The sequence below is a fragment of the Terrapene carolina genome, unplaced genomic scaffold (assembly GCF_002925995.2).
Source record: "Terrapene carolina triunguis isolate 2854851 unplaced genomic scaffold, T_m_triunguis-2.0 Scaffold227, whole genome shotgun sequence".
In the NCBI taxonomy this organism is placed as follows: Eukaryota; Metazoa; Chordata; order Testudines; family Emydidae; genus Terrapene; species Terrapene triunguis.
The window spans coordinates 2,137,029-2,156,077 of NW_020664578.1; the positions used below are offsets into that span (position 1 = coordinate 2,137,029).

The window sequence follows — 19,049 nt, forward strand, 5'->3', positions numbered from 1 at the left end:
GAAGGGAGTGCCTGAGGGTGGAAGTAAGTCTTCTAATGAGATCATTGTGTTGACCAAGGCCTTAGGTTTAAATTCTGGAAGCATAAGAAGTGAAATCCTGGCCCCATTGAAGTCAAAGGCAAAACTCCCATTGATTTCAGTGGGGGCAAGGAGTTTGCCCAGTATATTTAATCAAAACATTCCTAGTGATGCCAGGCAGTCCTCTCCCGCTCACACCTCCTTTAGTGATTAATCCACTGCCCTAGCCCTGCTTCCATCACTTGCAAACCATGGGGTTAAAGCAACATTGTCTGTTAGATTTAGATTCCAAATGAAAGTGGTTATGAACAAGACATAGGGGAAAGTACAGTCTCTCCCCCGAGGCGCTGATGGCCTCAGTAATAAAATCAACACAGTATAGAACCTAAAACCAATGCAAATGTTTCCTTGAACTTTTAAAACTCCTGTCCGTGGAGGGAAGGCCTTACAAGCCAAACATTGCAGCTCCTGCAACAGCTTGAAAGCCAAACAAATGAAACTAACTAGACCCGAAAGTGAAAGTGACCAGTGTGTCATTGTCCACAATGAGCATACTCTGAGAAGTAAATTAGACCTCACCTAGTTCCATGGATTTAATAATCAACGGTGATACTAATAACACAGGTAAAGTTAATATGATTTTTCACCTTGCTGTGTTACTTCTAAAGTAACTTGAGCAGCAGAGCAGACTGGGTTGAAGGCCTGGACTACACTTGAAAGTTCCACCGGTGTAACTGTTTGGTTAGGGGGTGTGAGTTTTATGTTGAAATAATTATACTGGAGTGTGGGCACAGTTATTCTGGTACAAAGGTGCCGTATAATGATTTAGTTTATTCCCCTTCTTGTATGGGAATAGCTATACCAGTTTAATCACTTTTATATATCTATATCTATCTCCCACACTACAGAGGGTTATACTGCTTTAGCTATACTGGTGTAGTTAAAGTGGTACAACTTTTATGTGTAGACAAGCCCTTAGCTTTCTTATATTCATTTGTCTCTTTCAGTTGACGGTAGCAGAGTCATGGTTTTATTTTTGTACCATGTAAAATAGGATACCTTTTATTTTCATTCAGATTGTTGTTTTGCAAATACCATGTGGTATTTTCAACCTCACTCTCCAGTCTGAGCATGAGTAGAAGTTGTGATAAGCCTATAAAAATGTTTGCTGATGTTCTGTAAACGTTTTGTTGGCGGATAGTAAGCAAACTTTTTTTCTTTTCTTTTAAAGGACTTTTGAAGGGATTTCATCACCTTAAAATCCTCTATTTCCTTCCAAGGGAATAAGCAAATATGTAAATTGTTTTATCAAGCACATTTCTCTCAGTCTTGGTTACTTGACCTTTATTGATAGAGCCTGAAATTTGAGGCCTTATTCTTATTTACAATAAGGCCTCTTTTTATCATTCTGACAGTGTAAAATGGCTTTAAAATAGGCATGAATTACAGTTAAACCTTACAGCTCCCTTTCACTGCCAGAGCTGTGTAAAGAGGCCTTAGCATACCTGAGAATCAAGCCCGTCATAATAACGTAACACCTATTCCATCTGACTGTCTTTGGATTTCCTGGTAGGTTGCAAACATAGGGTCCCTGCAGTCACTGGCATTATCACTTCTGTCTTGATCTGTATGATTGGGGTTTGTCTACACAGGGAAATTGACCAGAATAGCTATTGCTTTCAAAGTGGATTAAACAAAACTGGGAAAAGGCACTCTGCTATAATAAGTGTGTCCACACAGGGAGCTGTTGCTCTTTAAATTCTACCTTCATCTGAAATAACTTTCAAGTGTAGACAAGCCCTTTGAAGCAAGTTGTGGCTAAAGCTGAATGGCTCTGGCCTTTGTATTACATAATCAGGATGTTCTCTGACAGGTATAACTTTTCTACACTGAACCCGGGGAAGAGTCTTTGATCTGGAATGGGAAATGTTCAGTTTAACAATAATCTGGCTCCAGTTGGATATTATAACTTTATTTTGGCTTTTTTTTTTTTTGGTAATGTTTAGTGACACGTCTGGTGGGGAGTTCCCAGATTGAGATCTGTGAAGTCTATGGTGGGTTGGGGCATGCTTTGCCAGAGGAGGGAAGCATACTAGAAAGCCTTACTGGCAAAATTGGCCTTCCGTTGGCCCAGCCCGAGTGGTTAGAGCACAGGCGTTAGAGACAGAAGAGGGGAGTTGTTCACGAAGCCGGAGCTCTGTTCCTTCCTCTGCCACTGATTAAGTATGGGACCTTGGAGCAAATCCCCTCACCTTTGTACTTTCGATTCCATGTCTGTAAAATGGAGCTAACAATACTGGTCTATACCTGGGTGTGTGAAGAATCCTGTCTGAGATCCTGAGATGATAGGTCAGGTGCTATAGCAATCCAAGCTATGACGCTCATGGGTTTTTTTTCCTGTAGGGTTTATGAATGTATCTAAACACACTTTTCATGGGTCAGGCCTACCACCAGCCACCTCTTCAGAGTGAAATATGAGCATCCTCAACTTCAGAGAGCTCTCTTGCAAGCCACTGCTATGTGGCTAACTTTAGCATGATGCTTTAGAGCCTGTAGCTACAAGGGCGTGGGGCAGAGATAGTGTCACGTGAGAGGGGTGTAATCACAGAAGCCCGTGAGCTGCCATGGCTCTCTGTCAAGTCTCTCATTTATATGCATTTCGGGAGCGCTTGCCACTGAGGGCTGCTGCCTGGGCATTGTACCTTTCCACCTCTTCAGCACTGATTTTAAGGGGGTTGTTTTCAGTTTACAGGAACTGCATGAAAATCAAATACCGTCTGTTTCTGCTGATCGTCGGAAACTGGCTAAGGGAACCAGCAAAGTACAACCTGCTGCCTTCCGTAGCTTGACTTGAGATAGTAAACAGACTTTCTAGTGAGAAATCTGGGGGACCTATTGGCCGCTCTTCTTATCTCTTATGCAGATCATGAGCTTTCCTTTGGTTTATGAAACGCCCAGATCAGTTCAGGTCACTGGCGTGGAGGGGCGGGCGCTGTACCATCCCTGTTCTTAGCATCTCCGCAGGAAATGGAAACCTACAGCCAGTGGTTTTGAATGATCTCAAGTGCATAAAGGCTAGAATCCTTTCCTGTAATACATTCCCCCCTTGCGCTCACACCCAGTACTGCCTCAGCTATGGGAGGGCAAAGAGTTTATCATCTGGGGAGGCTGCTGACAGTGGCGTGGTTCCCAACCACCCAGACTTATGCTTTAGCATTCCCGCCTTAGCTCAGCAAAGTGCCTCTGGGCGTTGACCCGGGGCGCCCCTGCTGCCTTTCTCCTGTTCCTTCGTGTGTGCCTGACTCTGCAAGGAGCTAGGCCGGCTCCAGACCATCCGCTCAAACTTCGCAGCAGGTGAGAAAACAATAGTTCAATGGGAGGTGGGACGAACAGCTCAGAATCTTATCCCAGACAGAAACATCCCCACAAAGGTTGGCACTCATTGGCTTATGGCATGGTGGGCAATTCAGCAGAGATCAGATGGTGGGTTGTTAGGCGAGGAGAGACACCTGGGTTAAATAGGGTCGTCTGGGTTGAAGGGGGAAACTGAATTGTGAGTAGCCTCTTACTGCGTCCTGCTGCTGGAGACCACAGTGCTCTGTGGCATGAATGTCCATGTGGCCCCAAGGAGTCATTGTGTTGTACTGAAACTCCGTTCTGATCCCTGACCCTGCGAGTGCAGCCGTAGCTGGAGGCATAACGGGTATTTCAGGATTATTGCACCAGAGAAGATTATCTAGTGACGAAAGTGATTATGGCTAGAATGACCGAAGTTCATCAAAGTACAACCTGCAACTCCTTGGCTGGGGGCTCCTTGAACCGTGATCTTTGCTAATTTTCTTTTCAGGCTGTTTGCCTTCCCCTTAGAGGCGCTGCATAATTCTGTGCTTGTTTACATCTGTGGTCTCACTTCCTCCTCCCTTTAATCCTTATTCTTAACTTTACCCCTTGACTTGCATTTCCAATCAGTGAGGGGGAGGAAAAAATTAGAGGAGCCTGGAAAAAAAAGCTGTGATTCAGGCGATGAATCTAAGATCTTGTTCAGAGATTTCAGAACATATCACCGTTTACTTTTGTAGACAGCCTAGGACCTGAGGGGTAGGATCCTGAAGTCCAGCAGCACCAGTGAACTCAGAATGACAGGGGAGAAGCTGCCCTGGTTGCCAAGCAATTTTCCTGCTGTGCATGTTCAATAAGAGGTAATATTTAATTCTTCATCCATAGATCTCAAAGCATCTCACAAAGGTCAGTAAGCATTATTTTACAGAGGGGGAAACTGAGGCACAGAGGGGTGTGGTCACATACCTAAGATTTCAGTATGTCCTAGCTGAGCTGGAATAGTTGGATCATACCCATGCCACTCCAAAGGAAACTAAAGTCAAGATACATGAAGGGAGGTTCTCCCTTATTCTGGAGAGCAGGGTGGATTTTAATCGTAATTTAAATCAACTAGGAAACCTTGATTTAAGTCACGTTTTCCATTTGTATTTTCCTAAATAAAGATTGATTTTCATTGGTTGGTAATCATTAAAACATATTGATTTGCAGTTAAACATGGCCTTTGCACTATATGTGGTGCTTCTTTTTTGCTAATCAGAAGGATACACCATATCTATGCACGATTATTTAAGCAGTTCTATAGTACCCTTGTTGAGAGTCTTAATTTTTACAGTTTTATTACGTTAGAAAATGGTGAATGATGCATTTCTTGCTAGATTAGTTTTTTTACTTATGATATGAGTCAAGCTCTTTTTGGAAATTCAAATTGAATTAAAAATGCACAAGAACAGCATTAAACTTTTTTTATTAAATCAAACTACCCTAAATGCACTGGGTACATAAGGAAAAAAAGTTTATCAAAACGTGTATTGCCTTTGAATTTAACTGAGGCCTGGTCTATACTACAGAGTTAGGTCAACGTAGGGCAGCTTATGTTGCTCTAACTCTGTAAGCGTCAATGACGCCACAACGTTGGTCCTGCTGTTGTAAGTTGCCCACTACACCAACGTTATAACTCCACCTCGTGAGAGGCATAATACTTAGGTTGAGATAGTTAGGGTGATGCAGTGTCCGATGCAGCTCAGGCTGTCAAAGGCAGTAACAAGGGATGTAAGCGCAGGGCTGACATGCCAGAGTAATTTCTGTGGTGGCAGTACACCAACCTAACTTGGGTCCATTTAATTTTGTAGTGTAGACTTGCCCTGATTTATTAAACAAAGGAAGTATTATCTGAGGTTAATGAATTGAACTGATAATTTCTGCTCACTGTCCTTCAAGAACTAGTAGATTTTGTCCTCTCACACCTAGTTTTTATTCATAGATTGGAAGAGGAGACTCCCAATTGGTTTCTTAACTTTGAACTAGTCATTGAACTGAACTAGTTGAAAAAACTGAAGTGAAGAAAATATTTTCTCTGCATCTTCTGAATATGTCTAAAACTGGTTTGGCACGTCAGACTCTGGTTCCAGGTGCTTACCAGTGACTTGCACCAGTTCAGTGGTTTGATTTTCCTTAAAACTTGTCAGCAAATATGTAGTACTTAATATTTTTTGTATTTAAAGTGTTATTTTAATAGATTACAATGAATTTAGGCCTTACCGTAGATTGTCATTATTTCAAATTTATTTTTAAAAAATAAACCTGTATTTAATTTACTTTTAAAAGAACAAAAAAACATTTTTAAATACATTTTTATCCACCCCACTGGAGACTAGCATGATGTGGGCAGCTGATCCACTTTCTGCTGGTAGTATGCTAGAGTGGTTAATCTCAGAAAATGGCAGGTGAGGGAAATCAATTGTGTACCTCTTAACTGGGTCAAGGGATAACTGCTGGTAGACTCAGCAACACCCCTGTGGGGCCTCATGGCAAATCCTGTTGCGTGACCACCTAGACACGTCTATGCTCAAGAGGCTTGAATATGCCAGGTGGGTCCTCATGTACAAAGTTCCTATAGCCACCTTCTGGTTATTTGTGTTCATCTGTTAATGGCAACATCTTGCCTTCTCATTGACTGCTAGCAGACTGTGGGATCCTCAGATTTACCCATCACTGCCCCCCAGGCAATCAGAGCTTGGGTGCTGGTTGCCCAAGAGGCTAGGCCACTTGTTTCACTCAGGCCCCACCAACATCATTGTTTATAATAATGACTGTTTCTTAAGCGCGCTTAGTCCAGCCCTTGGCTAGCAGGAAGGTTACTGCAGGGCCCAACGGAGAAAGGAGGCTTAATCCAAAAAGTCCCTTAGTCTGCTCCTTTAGAAGGTGGAGGGGAGTATCTGATGGTCACTAATTTTTCTTCCCCTGCATTCCAGGGAATTATGGAGGACAAACGCAACATCCCGATCATCGAGTGGGAGCATCTGGACAAGAAGAAGTTCTATGTGTTCGGTGTCTGCATGACCATGATGATCCGGGTGAGCGTTTACCCCTTCACGCTCATCCGAACACGGCTGCAGGTCCAGAAGGGCAAGAGCCACTACAATGGGACCTTCGACGCCTTTGTGAAGATATTACGGGCGGAAGGGGCAGCTGGGCTGTACCGGGGCTTCTTGGTCAACACCTTCACCCTGATTTCAGGCCAGTGCTACGTGACCACCTACGAGCTCACCCGCAAGTACGTCTCCAAGTACAACAACAGCAACGTCGTCAAGTCGCTGGTGGCTGGCGGCTCAGCCTCCCTGGTGGCGCAGAGCATCACAGTGCCCATAGATGTCGTTTCCCAGCACCTCATGATGCAGCGCGAGGGGGAGAGCATGGGCAGGTTCAAAGTGCGGTACCAAGACTGCAAACGTAACGTGGTCTTCGGCCAGACCAAGGACATCCTTGTACAGATCTTCAACGCGGACGGACTGAGAGGCTTCTACAGGGGCTACGTGGCCTCTCTGCTCACCTATATTCCCAACAGTGCGGTTTGGTGGCCTTTCTACCACTTCTATGCAGGTAGGTGAAACACGGAAGCTTCCGCCATGACTTGGCTTGGGCACCTACTTGGCACTTTGGGGTCTGAGTGCCGAGATGTCAATGCTCCCTGATTTTCAGTAATCCCCCCCCAAATTTTTTTTTTTTTAACATTACTCCTGGGGGCGTTCTGCGCCAAAACATTAAAAATTCTGCACACAATATTTTAAATTCTGCAAAATTCCGCAAATTTTATTTATCAAAATAACACTTCATAATCACACCAGTTTCAATTATTTTGGTAATTGATTTCAAAATACCGGTCTGCAAGTATGTCTGTAACAATACAGACACACACAAAAATTCTCCCAGGAATAGAGTTAAAGAAACCCCTATGACAACCCAGTTCCTGTTTCTCTGTCCCCTTCCTCCCCCCCCCCCCCCCCCCCCCCCCGGGCCCCCCCCCCCCCACCCCCCCCGCCCCCCCCTGCCCCCCCAGAACCCAGCCACGGGGTGCCCCTAGCCCAGATACTTACACTCCCTCCCCCCCATAGCCTAGCCTTGGGGCTCCCTCTTGCCCAGATACCTACCTCCAGAGCTCAGCTGTGGCCCCCCAAGTCCAGACACCTGCTCCTCTCTCTCTCTCTCTTGCATGTAATTATGAAATTACTAATTCAGAATTCAGTCTACTCATTTTGCAAGCTAATTTTGTAAGCATGCACACATTAAAAAAGTGTGTCTCATTCACTGCTATTGAGGTCCGACGAACACAGGAAATAGTGTCGCGGCCACTGGCGTTATTCTCCACCACCCCATGGCACGTGGGCACTGCACAGTGCGACTCTGATAGGAGGCAAGCTGCAGCGATTGTCTGGGGTGATGGATTCACCCCCTAACCCACAGGATGTGTTGCAGTCTAACTGCCCAGAATGGACCCTGCTGGACTACATTAATACGGTCTAGTTATCTAGTGCGCGCCAGCAGGGACGGCATGGGGCACTTAGAACACAACATGCAGCCTGTGGCTTGGGCGGGGAATCCAACACCCCAAGCCCCACAATGACAATCGCTGCGGCTTGCGTCCTATCAGACCCTCCCTTCACAGCCTGCTGGGGAGGAGAAGTCGGAGGGGCACGCAACAGAGAAGGGAGAAGAGAAGGATCATCCTGGGAAAGATGTCCAGGACTGGCCAAGGTAATTAAGGACCCTAGGCAGCATAGGAGGGCAGCTTTCCTAGGGTCAGTCCACCCCTTCTCCTTGCTTGGGAATTGTTTTTACATAAATATTCCCAAATGTCTCCGAGCAAGGCTGTTATCTCTGTGAATGAGATCAGAGTCCCAGCCAGAGTGATTCGCACTCATGCACTTGAACTGACATGGGGCTGGAAAGGCGTTTTCCCCACAAGGCACATTGGCAGAGAGCGGGTCAGGGGAGGCATGACTGTCCCCTGGAGCATTGAGCAGCCATCATCTCTTGGATCAGGGGGCTTGTATCCCATTTGATCACCTTCTTTAATCAGTGGAGAGTGAAGCATTGATAGACCTCAGCTCTGGCAAGGGAGTGGCATGGTCTAACCCAGTGGTTCTCAACCAGGGGTCTGGGCCCCCTGGGGGGCTGTGAGCGGGTTTCAGGGGGTCCACCAAAATAAATCAGAGAACAGGCCCTGCGTTAGAGTTGCTGGGGCCCAGGGCAGAAAGCTGAAGCCCGGGGCTGAAGCCGAAGCCTGAGCAACTTACCTGCACGGGGCCCCATGTGGTGTGGAGCCCTGGGCAGTTGCCCTGCTTGCTACCCCGTAATACTGACCCTGGCTTTTAATATACCGGATATGCAGAAAAACAGTTGTTGAGGCACAAGTGGGCCATGGCGTTTGTATAGCACGTTGGGGGGGGGGGGCCTCGGAAAGAGAGAGGTTGAGAACCGCTGGTCTAAACACAGCACTGGGAGCCAGGAATGTGAGTATTAATCCCAGCTCTTCTACGCTGTGTGTGGCCTTGGGCAAGTCACTTGGCACATCTGCCTGGACTTCCCCATCAGTTACTTGTGGATCAGACTTGCCTCCCCCACGGGAGTGTGGAAGAGCTGATGTTCACGCAATGTTTTGAAAATTAAAACTGCTGCATACGTGTGACTTGTGCTTTCTCAAGTGTGGAACTTGGGTCCCTTTAGGCTTCAAAAAGACTTCTAGGGTATGAAATCCCTTAGCAGAGCCAGGAAATAGAGTTACAAGCAAGTTCAGGTGCGGTTGGGCATCTAAACAAGATGTGCTTGTGTTCAATAGGTTTTAAACCTAATGTTACATCAGTGGCTTTCAACCTATCCAGACGACTGTCCCCCTTTCAGGAGTCTGATTTGTCTTGCGTACCCCCAAGTTTCACCTCACTTAAAAACGACTTGCTTACAAAACAGACAGAAAAACACAGAAATGTCACAGCTCACTGTTACTGACAAATTGCTGACTTTCTCCTGTTTACCATATTCTTATAAAATAAATCAGTTGGAATATAAATATTGTACTTACATTTCAGTGTGTAGTATATAGAGCAGTATAAAGTCGTATGAAATTTTAGTTGGCACCGACTTCGCTAGCGCTTTTTCTGTAGCCTGTTGTAAAACGAGGCAAATATCTAGATGAGTTGATGTACCCCCCTGGAAGACCTCTGCATACCCTCAAGGGTACGGGTCCCCCTGGTTGGGAACCACTGGGTTACAGAACAAAGCTGTACCTTTCAGGAGATCATTGTTCCTGTGCAGAATGCCTCCGAAGTCAGCTAATTTGTACAATACAGGTGATACTCGGGCTGTTAGCAAACTGTAAAGTTGCTAGCCCAGGTGATATCTTTGTCTCCCACTAGCTGTTTGGTGTGTGTGTATCATTCCACAAGGGGGATTTGTTGGCAGTGATGATTGAATTAAGTTGGCTGTAACAGGCTGTAACAGATTGCAGTGCAGTGCAGTTCACTGATTCTCAGGGTTTGCCACCATTAAAAATACAGGCATCCCAGGTGTCCAGCTCACTCCTCAGAGTTGGCAGATCCTATTAGCGCTGCAGAGAATTGCCTTGGTCTTGGACCACTTGCTGGTTACAATAGGCACCATTGCTTTTAATCCCACAGCTTTTATTTCTCCAGCTCTCGGGATGCTGTTCTGGTTTGAGCTTCCCAGTAGCTGCTATCCTTGCCTTTGAAATCCAGCTGCTACTCCGACACATAAACTGCAGTGTTGGGTTGTAAAATCTCCACGGCGTATAGGTGCTGAAATAGTGCGTTGATTTTTTTAAAAAAGGGTGGGGGCATAGACTATACACAATTCAGATAAGCTCCATTCTCTCCTTCCGAAGCCTGATCATTTGTAACTGAATATTTATTTTTAAAGAATCATCTTCACTTCTGTTATTGGGTCAGCTTTCCCAGAAAGGTGGTGAGACCTCCAGGACTCAGGCTCAAAATGCCTTTCCTCCCGCTCCTGATGCTCTGGAGGCGTCTAGTTTATATCTTTGCACAGCACACTGGTCTTGATCTGTCCGTGCAGTCATGTGACCTGTCCTGAGGCACAAAGTTCACCAGTAGAAATGATCCAGGGTTTTGGGTTTGCAGCCAAAGTAGTCTCTAGAGCTCTCTCCTTGTTTTCTAAGCAGACACAAGCACATCTTAAAATATGAACCTGTACTAGGGTGACCAGACAGCAAGTGTGAAAAATCGGGATGGGAGTGGGGGGTAATAGGCGCCTATAGAAGAAAAAGCCCCAAATATTGGGACTGTCCCTATACAATAGGGACATCTGGTCACCCTAACCTGTACAGCAAACAGGGAATAACTGGCCAGATGGCAGTACTGCTGAAAAGGATCTCGGGGTTAGAGTGGATCACAAACTGAATGAGTCAACAGGGTGATGCAGTTGCATAAAAGGCTAATACCTTTCTGGGGTATATTAGCAGGCGTGTCATATGTCAACGACGGGAGGTAATTGTCCCACTCTACTCAGCACTGTTGAGGCCTCAGCTGGAGTCCTGTGTCCAATTCTGGGCACCACACTTGAGGAAAGATTTGGACAAATTGGAGAGAGTCCAAAGGAGAGCAACAAAAATGATAAAAAAAGATTTAGAAAACCTGACTTACAAGGAAAGGTTAAAAAAACGGGTATTTTTAGTCTTGAGAAAAGAAAATTGGATGGGGGGACCTGTTCAAAAATGTTAAAGGCTGTTATAAAGAGGATGGTGATCAATTGTTGTCCATGTCCACTGACGGCAGGACAAGAAGTAATGGGCTAAATCTGCAGCAAGGGAGATTTAGGTTAGCTATTAGGAAAAACTTTCTACCTATAAGTGCAGTTAAGCTCTGGAATGGACTTCCAAGGGAGGTTGTGGAATCTCCATCATTAGAGGTTTTTAAGAAGAGGTTGGATAAATACCTGTCAGGGATGGTCTAGGTTTACATGGGCCTGTCTCCGAGCAGGGGACTGGACTTGATGACCTCTCATGGTCTCTTCTAGCCCTACATTGCTATGATCCTATGATAAACAACCTCTTTCCTGAAGAAGCGGCCATTAAATTGGGTGGGTGTGGGTGTGGGTGTTTAAAAACTACACATGATGTTACTTAATATACTAAAATGTAAAACCAGAATGAAGAAAGCTATGGCCCCCACAATGTGGTAAGCTCTTTAGAGAACGCGCCGTTCTCTACTTGGAGGGATGTTGCGAGAAGCAGTGTTACAATTCACTAGGTACTACCCTTCTGGAGACTTAAATAGCCTACGGAACAGTCAGTTTAATATGAATCTTTGCAGATAACGTGCAGTGTCTTTATATTACAGCAAACAAGCTAGTCCTAGAAACATTATGAGGCATGTGAGCAGTGTATATGTATGTAACAAGTTTTCCCGTCCGCAAAACACGGATCCTACCCCATGAAGTTGGTATGGGTGAATGCTGGGAGTTCTGGCTGGAAGGAGGTATGGAACAGCTGAGTATATACATATATACACATGTGTGTCTAACTTTACTCTCCCTCCCGTTCCCAGAACAGCTCTCTTTCCTGACACCTAAAGACTGTCCACACCTCCTCCTCCAAGCTATATCTGGGCCACTCGCAGCTGCAACGGCTTCCACTCTGACCAACCCCATGGACGTCATCAGGGCTCGCGTGCAGGTAAGAGCTCGGCCTAAAGGCAATGTGGTCTAGAGGACAGGACTGGGAGTCACAAAGCACAAGTTCTGTCCCAGCTCTGCCACTGATCTGTGCAGCTGTGAGCAAGTCACTTTGTCTCTTTTCTCAATGGCTTCTAGCGTTTATTTCTAGGTGCTCCGATGGATTGTTGCATATTGGGTCTTAAAAACTCCGGTGCCTCACTCTCCCTGTCTGTAAAATGGGGAGAATACCCCTTTGGTTTTTCTCCTGTTCTAGTGTCATTAAAGGCTTGTCCAGAGTGGAGTCAGAACCTTGCTAGCTACAGCCACGTTGTGAGACTGTTGTTGGTCACAGGGTTCCCGGACTGGTATGAACAGAGAAATGATACTGTGTAAATTTCATGTAACCTTGCTATGGACTGACTTCTAGGGGAATCTGTAGCACTGTTCTCAGGGGAAAGATCCCTATCCACAATGGTCATGGAATTCATGCTAGTACCCTGGCAGAGTTTAAATTTAATTATACCAGCCTGCTTCTCCAGTGTATTTTATTTGGTTCATTTCCTGACCTGGTGAGCACAAAAATACCCAGCTCATATTTTGTTTTTCCTCTACACTTCTCCTGATCTCCGCTCTCCAGACTGTAACAGCATCAGTATGTAAAGAGCTGCTGTGAGGCAGTGAGCAGAAGGAGCCAGCCAGAATAACCTATAACTTACACCTGCATTGCACACTTTCATCCCCAAATGATATCCATGTAGCACTGCCGAAAGGCAGCCACCTCTGGGGATGTGGGCAGCACCCAGCAGGAAGTGAAATTCTGTCCCACGACAAACTCCAGGCTTGTGGGGTCTCTAATGTAAACACATAGGGGGATGGAGCAAACATAAAATAATGCAAGTGGTTAAATTCCACGGTGGGCAGGTTGTTGCGTAATTACCTTGTCACAGGGTGGGCTGGTCCTTTAAGGGAATTGGGTTTAGCTGCACATGTGACTCATCAGCTGCCTCGCAGGTGGTGAGATGAAAATCCCAGCAGCTCAGTTAGTTGGGAGTGCTGCAGAGAGGTCTCCTACAGGAAACCCTGGGCTGGGGAAAGGACCTGGAAGGTGGCTTGCCACACCAGCTAGGTGTAAGACGTGACTCAGGATCCCACTGGATAGGCAGCAGCAGAAGCCCTCTGAGGCATAGGTCTTAGGAGGGTTCATGTGGCAATACCCGAGTTACCTGTGTGATGATGAACTGTGTTTGTGTTTGAATAAATGGATTATTTGGAAAAGGGAACGAAATACTGACACTGGTGGGAGCTTCACTGACATGCTGGCTGAGGAACTGGCCTCTAGCTTACCCGGGAGTGGGGAAACTGAGGCAGGGTCTGATCGCAGGTTTGCGGAGTCCCAATTACAGTCGTCTTTGGGGTTTCTTGCATCTTTCTCAGGAGTAGCTGGTTCTGGCCACTGAGCAAGGACACCGGATTAGAGGGACTTCAAGTCTGATCTGGTGCTCTAGTTTCTATGGTTCCCCTTCAAATTAAAATCAGAAGGCAATTCAATGGTATACCTCTTGAAGGAGCTCGACAGAGTGGAATATCTTCCCCTCTTATTGCAGAACAACCCCTTAGGCAACCACAGATGCAGTTGTTTTATCTGCCATTGCCCGAGCTGCCTCTCTGAGCAATTGCCTCTCTTAACGGTTTCACTCTTGGCTTTGCAGGTGGAAGGCAAGAGCTCCATCATTCTCACTTTCAAGCAACTAATGGCAGAGGAAGGCCCATGGGGCCTCACTAAAGGCCTCTCCGCCCGTATCATATCGGCCACCCCTTCCACCATCGTCATAGTGGTGGGGTATGAAACGCTGAAGAAGTTGAGCCTCCGCCCAGAGCTTGTGGACTCTAGACATTGGTAGCAAACAGCGAGTGAGAGAGCGGCTTATAAACCCTATGGATTCAGACCGTGGTTAAAAGCTCAGCGAAAGAGAGACAGCTGGGGTTCTCCTTGGTCTCCCTCAATTACAGGATTGTGTGGTTTCACAGCAGAGGACAGATCAGAAGCAGCTGCAGTCACCTCCTCAGGTCTGTTGCAACACAACATTCTGCTGCTATCTGTTTAGGGGAAAAAACAAACGTATGGCAAAGCTTTTGACTAACAATTCATTCAAGGACGACCAGGTGTGTGTGTGAAACCTAACAATTTCCTGATCTCTCTTAAATTAAAGACTATCGGTTTAAGCAAAAAAAAAAAAAAAAAAGTTTATTCTTGAAATGAATTTTAATATTTTAATTTTGCCAAATTTCCATATGGGGGGAAATGTACAAACTCTAGCAGGGCCTCCTGGTGGAAAGTCTGCTAATTGCAGGGGTACTGTGAGAGGTAGAAAAAATATATAATATATATATGTACATAGTAAAACTTTTCTCAAACATCCTTTTTTTATTTTTAAAAAATGAGGGAAGAGAGTAACAAATACCTGGATCAGTTTTTAAGACCTTGCTTACCACTTTCTGAATAGATCTGTACATAATTTTTGTATATTCTTGGAAACTATTTCACTTCCTCACACATCTTCCAAGTGTCAGAGCTGGTGTTCTGATGCTCACAATTGTTAAGTAACATTTGAGCTGTTTGTTTCTTTAGGCTAATGGCAATTATGGCTCCTAATCCAGGTTTTAATCATCCTTTTTTGTGTGTGTTTTGTTTTTTCAGGGTGGGGCAGGGAGGGGAGGACATTTATTGAGGGACTGACTGGTTAACTCTGTGCCCTTGGCAAATGTGAGTGTAAACATTCCACATCTAGTGGAAATGTCTGCTGCTCCCCACCCTTAATTTCTTTAGGCACAAACAAATCCAGAGAGTGATGGAAATGCTCAACTTCCCTGTCTTCAGGAGCAAATTGAACTGGATGTGACTAAGGAGTAGGAGCTGAACTTGCTTTAATTGACATAGGATGCAAGAAGGAAAATCGCTTCTGCCTTTCCATCGACACCTGATAGGTGTGCGTGTATCAATTACTGAGTAACGGTTCATTACTACAAAATAGATCAAAATCCTGTGTCTGGGGAAGAGGAAGGGGGTTTTAATCCATGTTTGCTGTAGAGAAAAGCTTATTCCAAACTATGGATTGTCTCTTACCAAACTAAGGCTCCGAATCAAGTTGTGCAGCACGAGCCCGTACTCAGTGGGTCCGATTCTGTTCTTAGTCACGTTACCCCAGACGTGCATCCTGTGATCGAGAGCAGAATCTGGCTCCCAGGTCTTGCTTTTCCTAGCTAGTTCCTGAGGTTGTGGGGGCTCAGTGAGATCGAGTAGATAACCCACTACTTCCAAATAACTGATTCGTATATCACAGATTGATACTTGGCTGCCTGTTTTCATCCATCTGACTACCTTCATGAGGAGTTCTTGGTGCCGATCCTGTTGTACTGCAGCTGTCCACTTCTTGTTCAGCTGTTCACTTGTCTTCTAGCTCTCAGTAGAGCATGGGCTTCCCCTGAGCCCCAGATGTGCACAGACTTAAGGAGCTTCTGGTTTACTCTGCGGATAGAGTGAGCCCAGCCAGCCCTGGGGCACAGAATAGAGGTACAGACTCCCTGCGTGACATTGGGCACAGTGCTCCAGTTCCCCTTCTATAACATGGAGAAAATAGTACTCTTCACATGGGGTGTTACAAGGATAACCATGACATGCATGAGGTGCTAACACACCATGGTGATGGGTACCATATCAGGAACTAGACAGGCAAGGAGACCAGCTGGCACATCCAACATCTTACCCTGACTCTGCTCTCCTCTGAGCTATGTGCATGAATGCACAGTGTATAGAACTCCCTTCAATACACTATAATCCGTAATATGATTCAAAAGCCTGTTCCCTTAAAAAGAAAGATGGGGCAAGAGGAGAATATCAGCATTAAGAATCGAACCACATGAACTTGCAGGAAAAAAAATGTGGGTCCTAAACCAGTAAATGTGGAGACAGTTTTGTTCAAATTACCTGGGATTGTGAGTTCTGTTCCTGGGCATGCTGCAGGAGGACATGCTGCTTTGTGTGTGTTATATATAATGTACATGTGAAACATCATAAATGATATGCAGGTGAGGTGTCAAATATAGCAAAGGATTATAGTCCTACTGTGGACTTCAAGACTGTAAGTAAACTGAAATTGTATCCCATGATAAATTAGTCCTCTTTCATTTGCAAACAGAAGGGTTTCTTAACTCAGGCAGGTAACTTATGATTTCTAGTGGGAAACGATTTCAAATACTCTGGAGTCATGTTACTCTTTTTAACGATCTTTGTTTTATTAACTGAATTGAGTGACCTGGAATCTATCCCCTCATGCAGAGCAGACACTGTGCTATGGCTGCCAGACACTGATCCTGAACGAGTTGAAATCTCCTCTCTGAAGTCCATACCGGTGGCTGTCACTGAAGTCTCTGGATTTGAGGGCAGAATTTGGCCACAAAGGATTAAATGTAGCACAATACGATTTTTAAAAAATAAAACAGTTGAGGCTTCAAACAGCACACAGAGGCTGGTAATGCCACGAAGTGCTTCTGCAATTGAAAAGAGCTGGGTTCGTCAAATGACCCACTTCACGCTTGTGCCAGTATGACAAACCAGCTCAAAGCAGCATATTCAACAAACAGCTCTCTGATTTTTATTTTTTTTTTGTTCTCGTTGAAATATATTTGTGTTTGAAATCTGCTCATTCCATAATAGCGGCCTCTGCAGTGAAGGTTATAATCCTATCTTTCGAGACTTGATGGTTCAATTTGGAATGCTCACTTGCATAGTAGCCATGTCTTGATCTGTAGAAGGAAATGGGACATTGGTTGTATGAGGATCCTTTTTTTAAAAAAAACCATCAGTATCTGACAATTTCTAACAAGTGAGAGGGTATTTGTCTCCCCCCCCCAATCTTAATGATCTTATGTATCTAAGGAGCACTGTCAAATTTAAGAAACCTTAGAGATGCCTTCAACTTGAAACCTAGTCAACTGAAAAAGAATTGAAAATAGGCTGTGGCTACCCTACATGGCTTTTAGCGTCATGGCTGTGCCTGAGAGCCGTACTGCTAAAAGGCACGCAGTGTAGCTGCTGTTTGTTGGCAGGGGGGAGCTCTCCTGCCGTCAAAGCGCTGTTCACACCGGCACTTTTCATCGGTAAAACTTTTGTCGTTCAGCGGGGTGGTTTTTTTTAACACCCCGAACGACAAAAGTTTTGCCGACGACGTGCCAGTGTAGACAGACCCTCGGGTTCTACATTTGCCTGTGGGGTCCCCCTGCCAATTTTTGTGCTTTCACAACACTTTCCTATTTTTTAAAAACATTGCTTTCACAGAGCAACAGGCGAGATTATCACTAACCGAGGAAGTGATAGTAGTTGAACAGTGAAAATGATTATATGCAAAGTGTCAAATTTAAATACATCGTGCAAGGTTAAACATTCTGGAAAAACATAGACTGAGACATGTGGTACATGAAACCGCAATCCCTTCTGAAACTGACTAGATAGCAAGTTAAGTGTCCCTTCAGACTGATGTGCAGTTCAGCTAGTCTGGATTTAACTTTTACAAGTGATGCAGTTTTGTCCCACAGAAAAAATGTAGGCAATCTGTTTTCCTTCTATTTTTCTGCACGAACCTGGCATCTCCAGCCATCTGTTTTGTACCCAGTTTGGATTATTCCTCTTCTCCACGGAGTTCAGATGTAATTGATCACTTTCATTAAAGCATCAAGCCTCAGTATATCCAATCAGTCCTTAAGATCTGAATCAGGCAGAGGTTTCCACTGGGGATGTCACAACAGAATGATAGTATATAGTACTAATCAGCCTGTAGTGGCTAAAACCTGTATCTTTTCTGGCAGATAAAGCATTTCAAACCCTTTGTGGTTATATTCATTTGGATTGGTTTTTCTGCTCAAGGGCGTTTATCAGCTGTGGAGTGACTATGTTAATCTCTGCTGTGACAACTTGTGGTAGTACAGTATTTCCATTGAATTTTGCTCATCTGTTACCATATTGTCAATTTATTCTTGATGTCCCCACCCTTTCTGATATGCTGCTGGTTTTTATGTACAGTAGATGATCATCCTATCAGTAAACTGATGAGTGGATATAATTGTTTCCTGATGAAATCCATGCATGTCTTTATCCCAAGTGCAAACCCCCCCTAGATAACTGAGTATTTTGAAATTTTGCCACTCTCTCAGGCCCAATCTTAATTTTTTATTATATTTGGTGGTGTGATCTGAACTTTCCCATACCTACATGCCAGTCTGCAAGAAGAAATCTGGGAATGGAACATTGTAGGGCTTCCATTGTATTAGAGGAACTGATGTGCTGGAATAAAGTAGGGTCCCAACACAATACAATCTTCAAATGAGTTTGGGAGTTTGAAAGCCATGATGTTGGAATCTGACTGCCTACGTCTGTCGCAGTGGGAGTACAGAATGATACGACTCAGTGCCTGTTCTAAAATATGATGCTGGGTGAATGTATTGTGTATGTTTAACAGGTTTCACTGTTGCACTATAATATGTCTTTGTGTAATTAAAGTTTTTATTATTTATTTGATCATCTCATTATGCATCTATCGTGGTTGGGTAATTTACATTTTGCAATGTTTGCAAGGTAACTTGATTTTTTTTTCTACCCTCTGCAACAGTAGTCTGTTGTGTGTAACAGCTTATTAACTGCAGCCCTAATCTTTTACAGTTACATTTCTACCTATAACATCTAAAGTGGGATAAGTCAAAGTGAAACTTACAAGATGCAGCCTGATTCTCCTTAATTTACACCAGTGTGAAACTGTTAATTCCATTTACTTCAAAAGAGTTATGCTTGACTTACACCCATGTAATTGGGTGCAGGCTTAGGGTGTCAAACACTTATTTCAGTAAAAAGAACAGGAGTACTTGTGGCACCTTAGAGACTAACAAATTTATGCTCTAATAAATTTGTTAGTCTCTAAGGTGCCACAAGTACTCCTGTTCTTTTTGCGGATACAGAC

General features: G+C 44.6%; 1 protein-coding gene across 1 annotated transcript; it reads left to right on the top strand.

The window, feature by feature from the left end:
- The first annotated feature begins 4,101 nt into the window (after positions 1 to 4,101).
- On the top strand, positions 4,102 to 18,608 carry SLC25A44 (solute carrier family 25 member 44). The gene is made up of 4 exons (XM_024203434.3): positions 4,102 to 4,217; positions 6,330 to 6,957; positions 11,934 to 12,061; positions 13,752 to 18,608. Exons 2-4 carry the CDS (start codon positions 6,336 to 6,338, stop codon positions 13,941 to 13,943), a joined length of 942 nt encoding a protein of 313 aa, XP_024059202.1. The 5' UTR covers positions 4,102 to 4,217; positions 6,330 to 6,335; the 3' UTR covers positions 13,944 to 18,608.
- The last annotated feature ends 441 nt before the right edge of the window (positions 18,609 to 19,049 follow it).

Bases quoted from the DNA above. Each gene is read 5' to 3' on its own strand.
- SLC25A44 (XM_024203434.3), top strand. From the start codon at position 6,336: ATGGAGGACAAACGCAACATCCCGATCATCGAGTGGGAGCATCTGGAC. The intron at 6,958-11,933 runs GTAGGTGAAACA...TCCCGTTCCCAG, and splicing joins TTTCTACCACTTCTATGCAG to AACAGCTCTCTTTCCTGACA. The intron at 12,062-13,751 runs GTAAGAGCTCGG...TTGGCTTTGCAG, and splicing joins TCATCAGGGCTCGCGTGCAG to GTGGAAGGCAAGAGCTCCAT.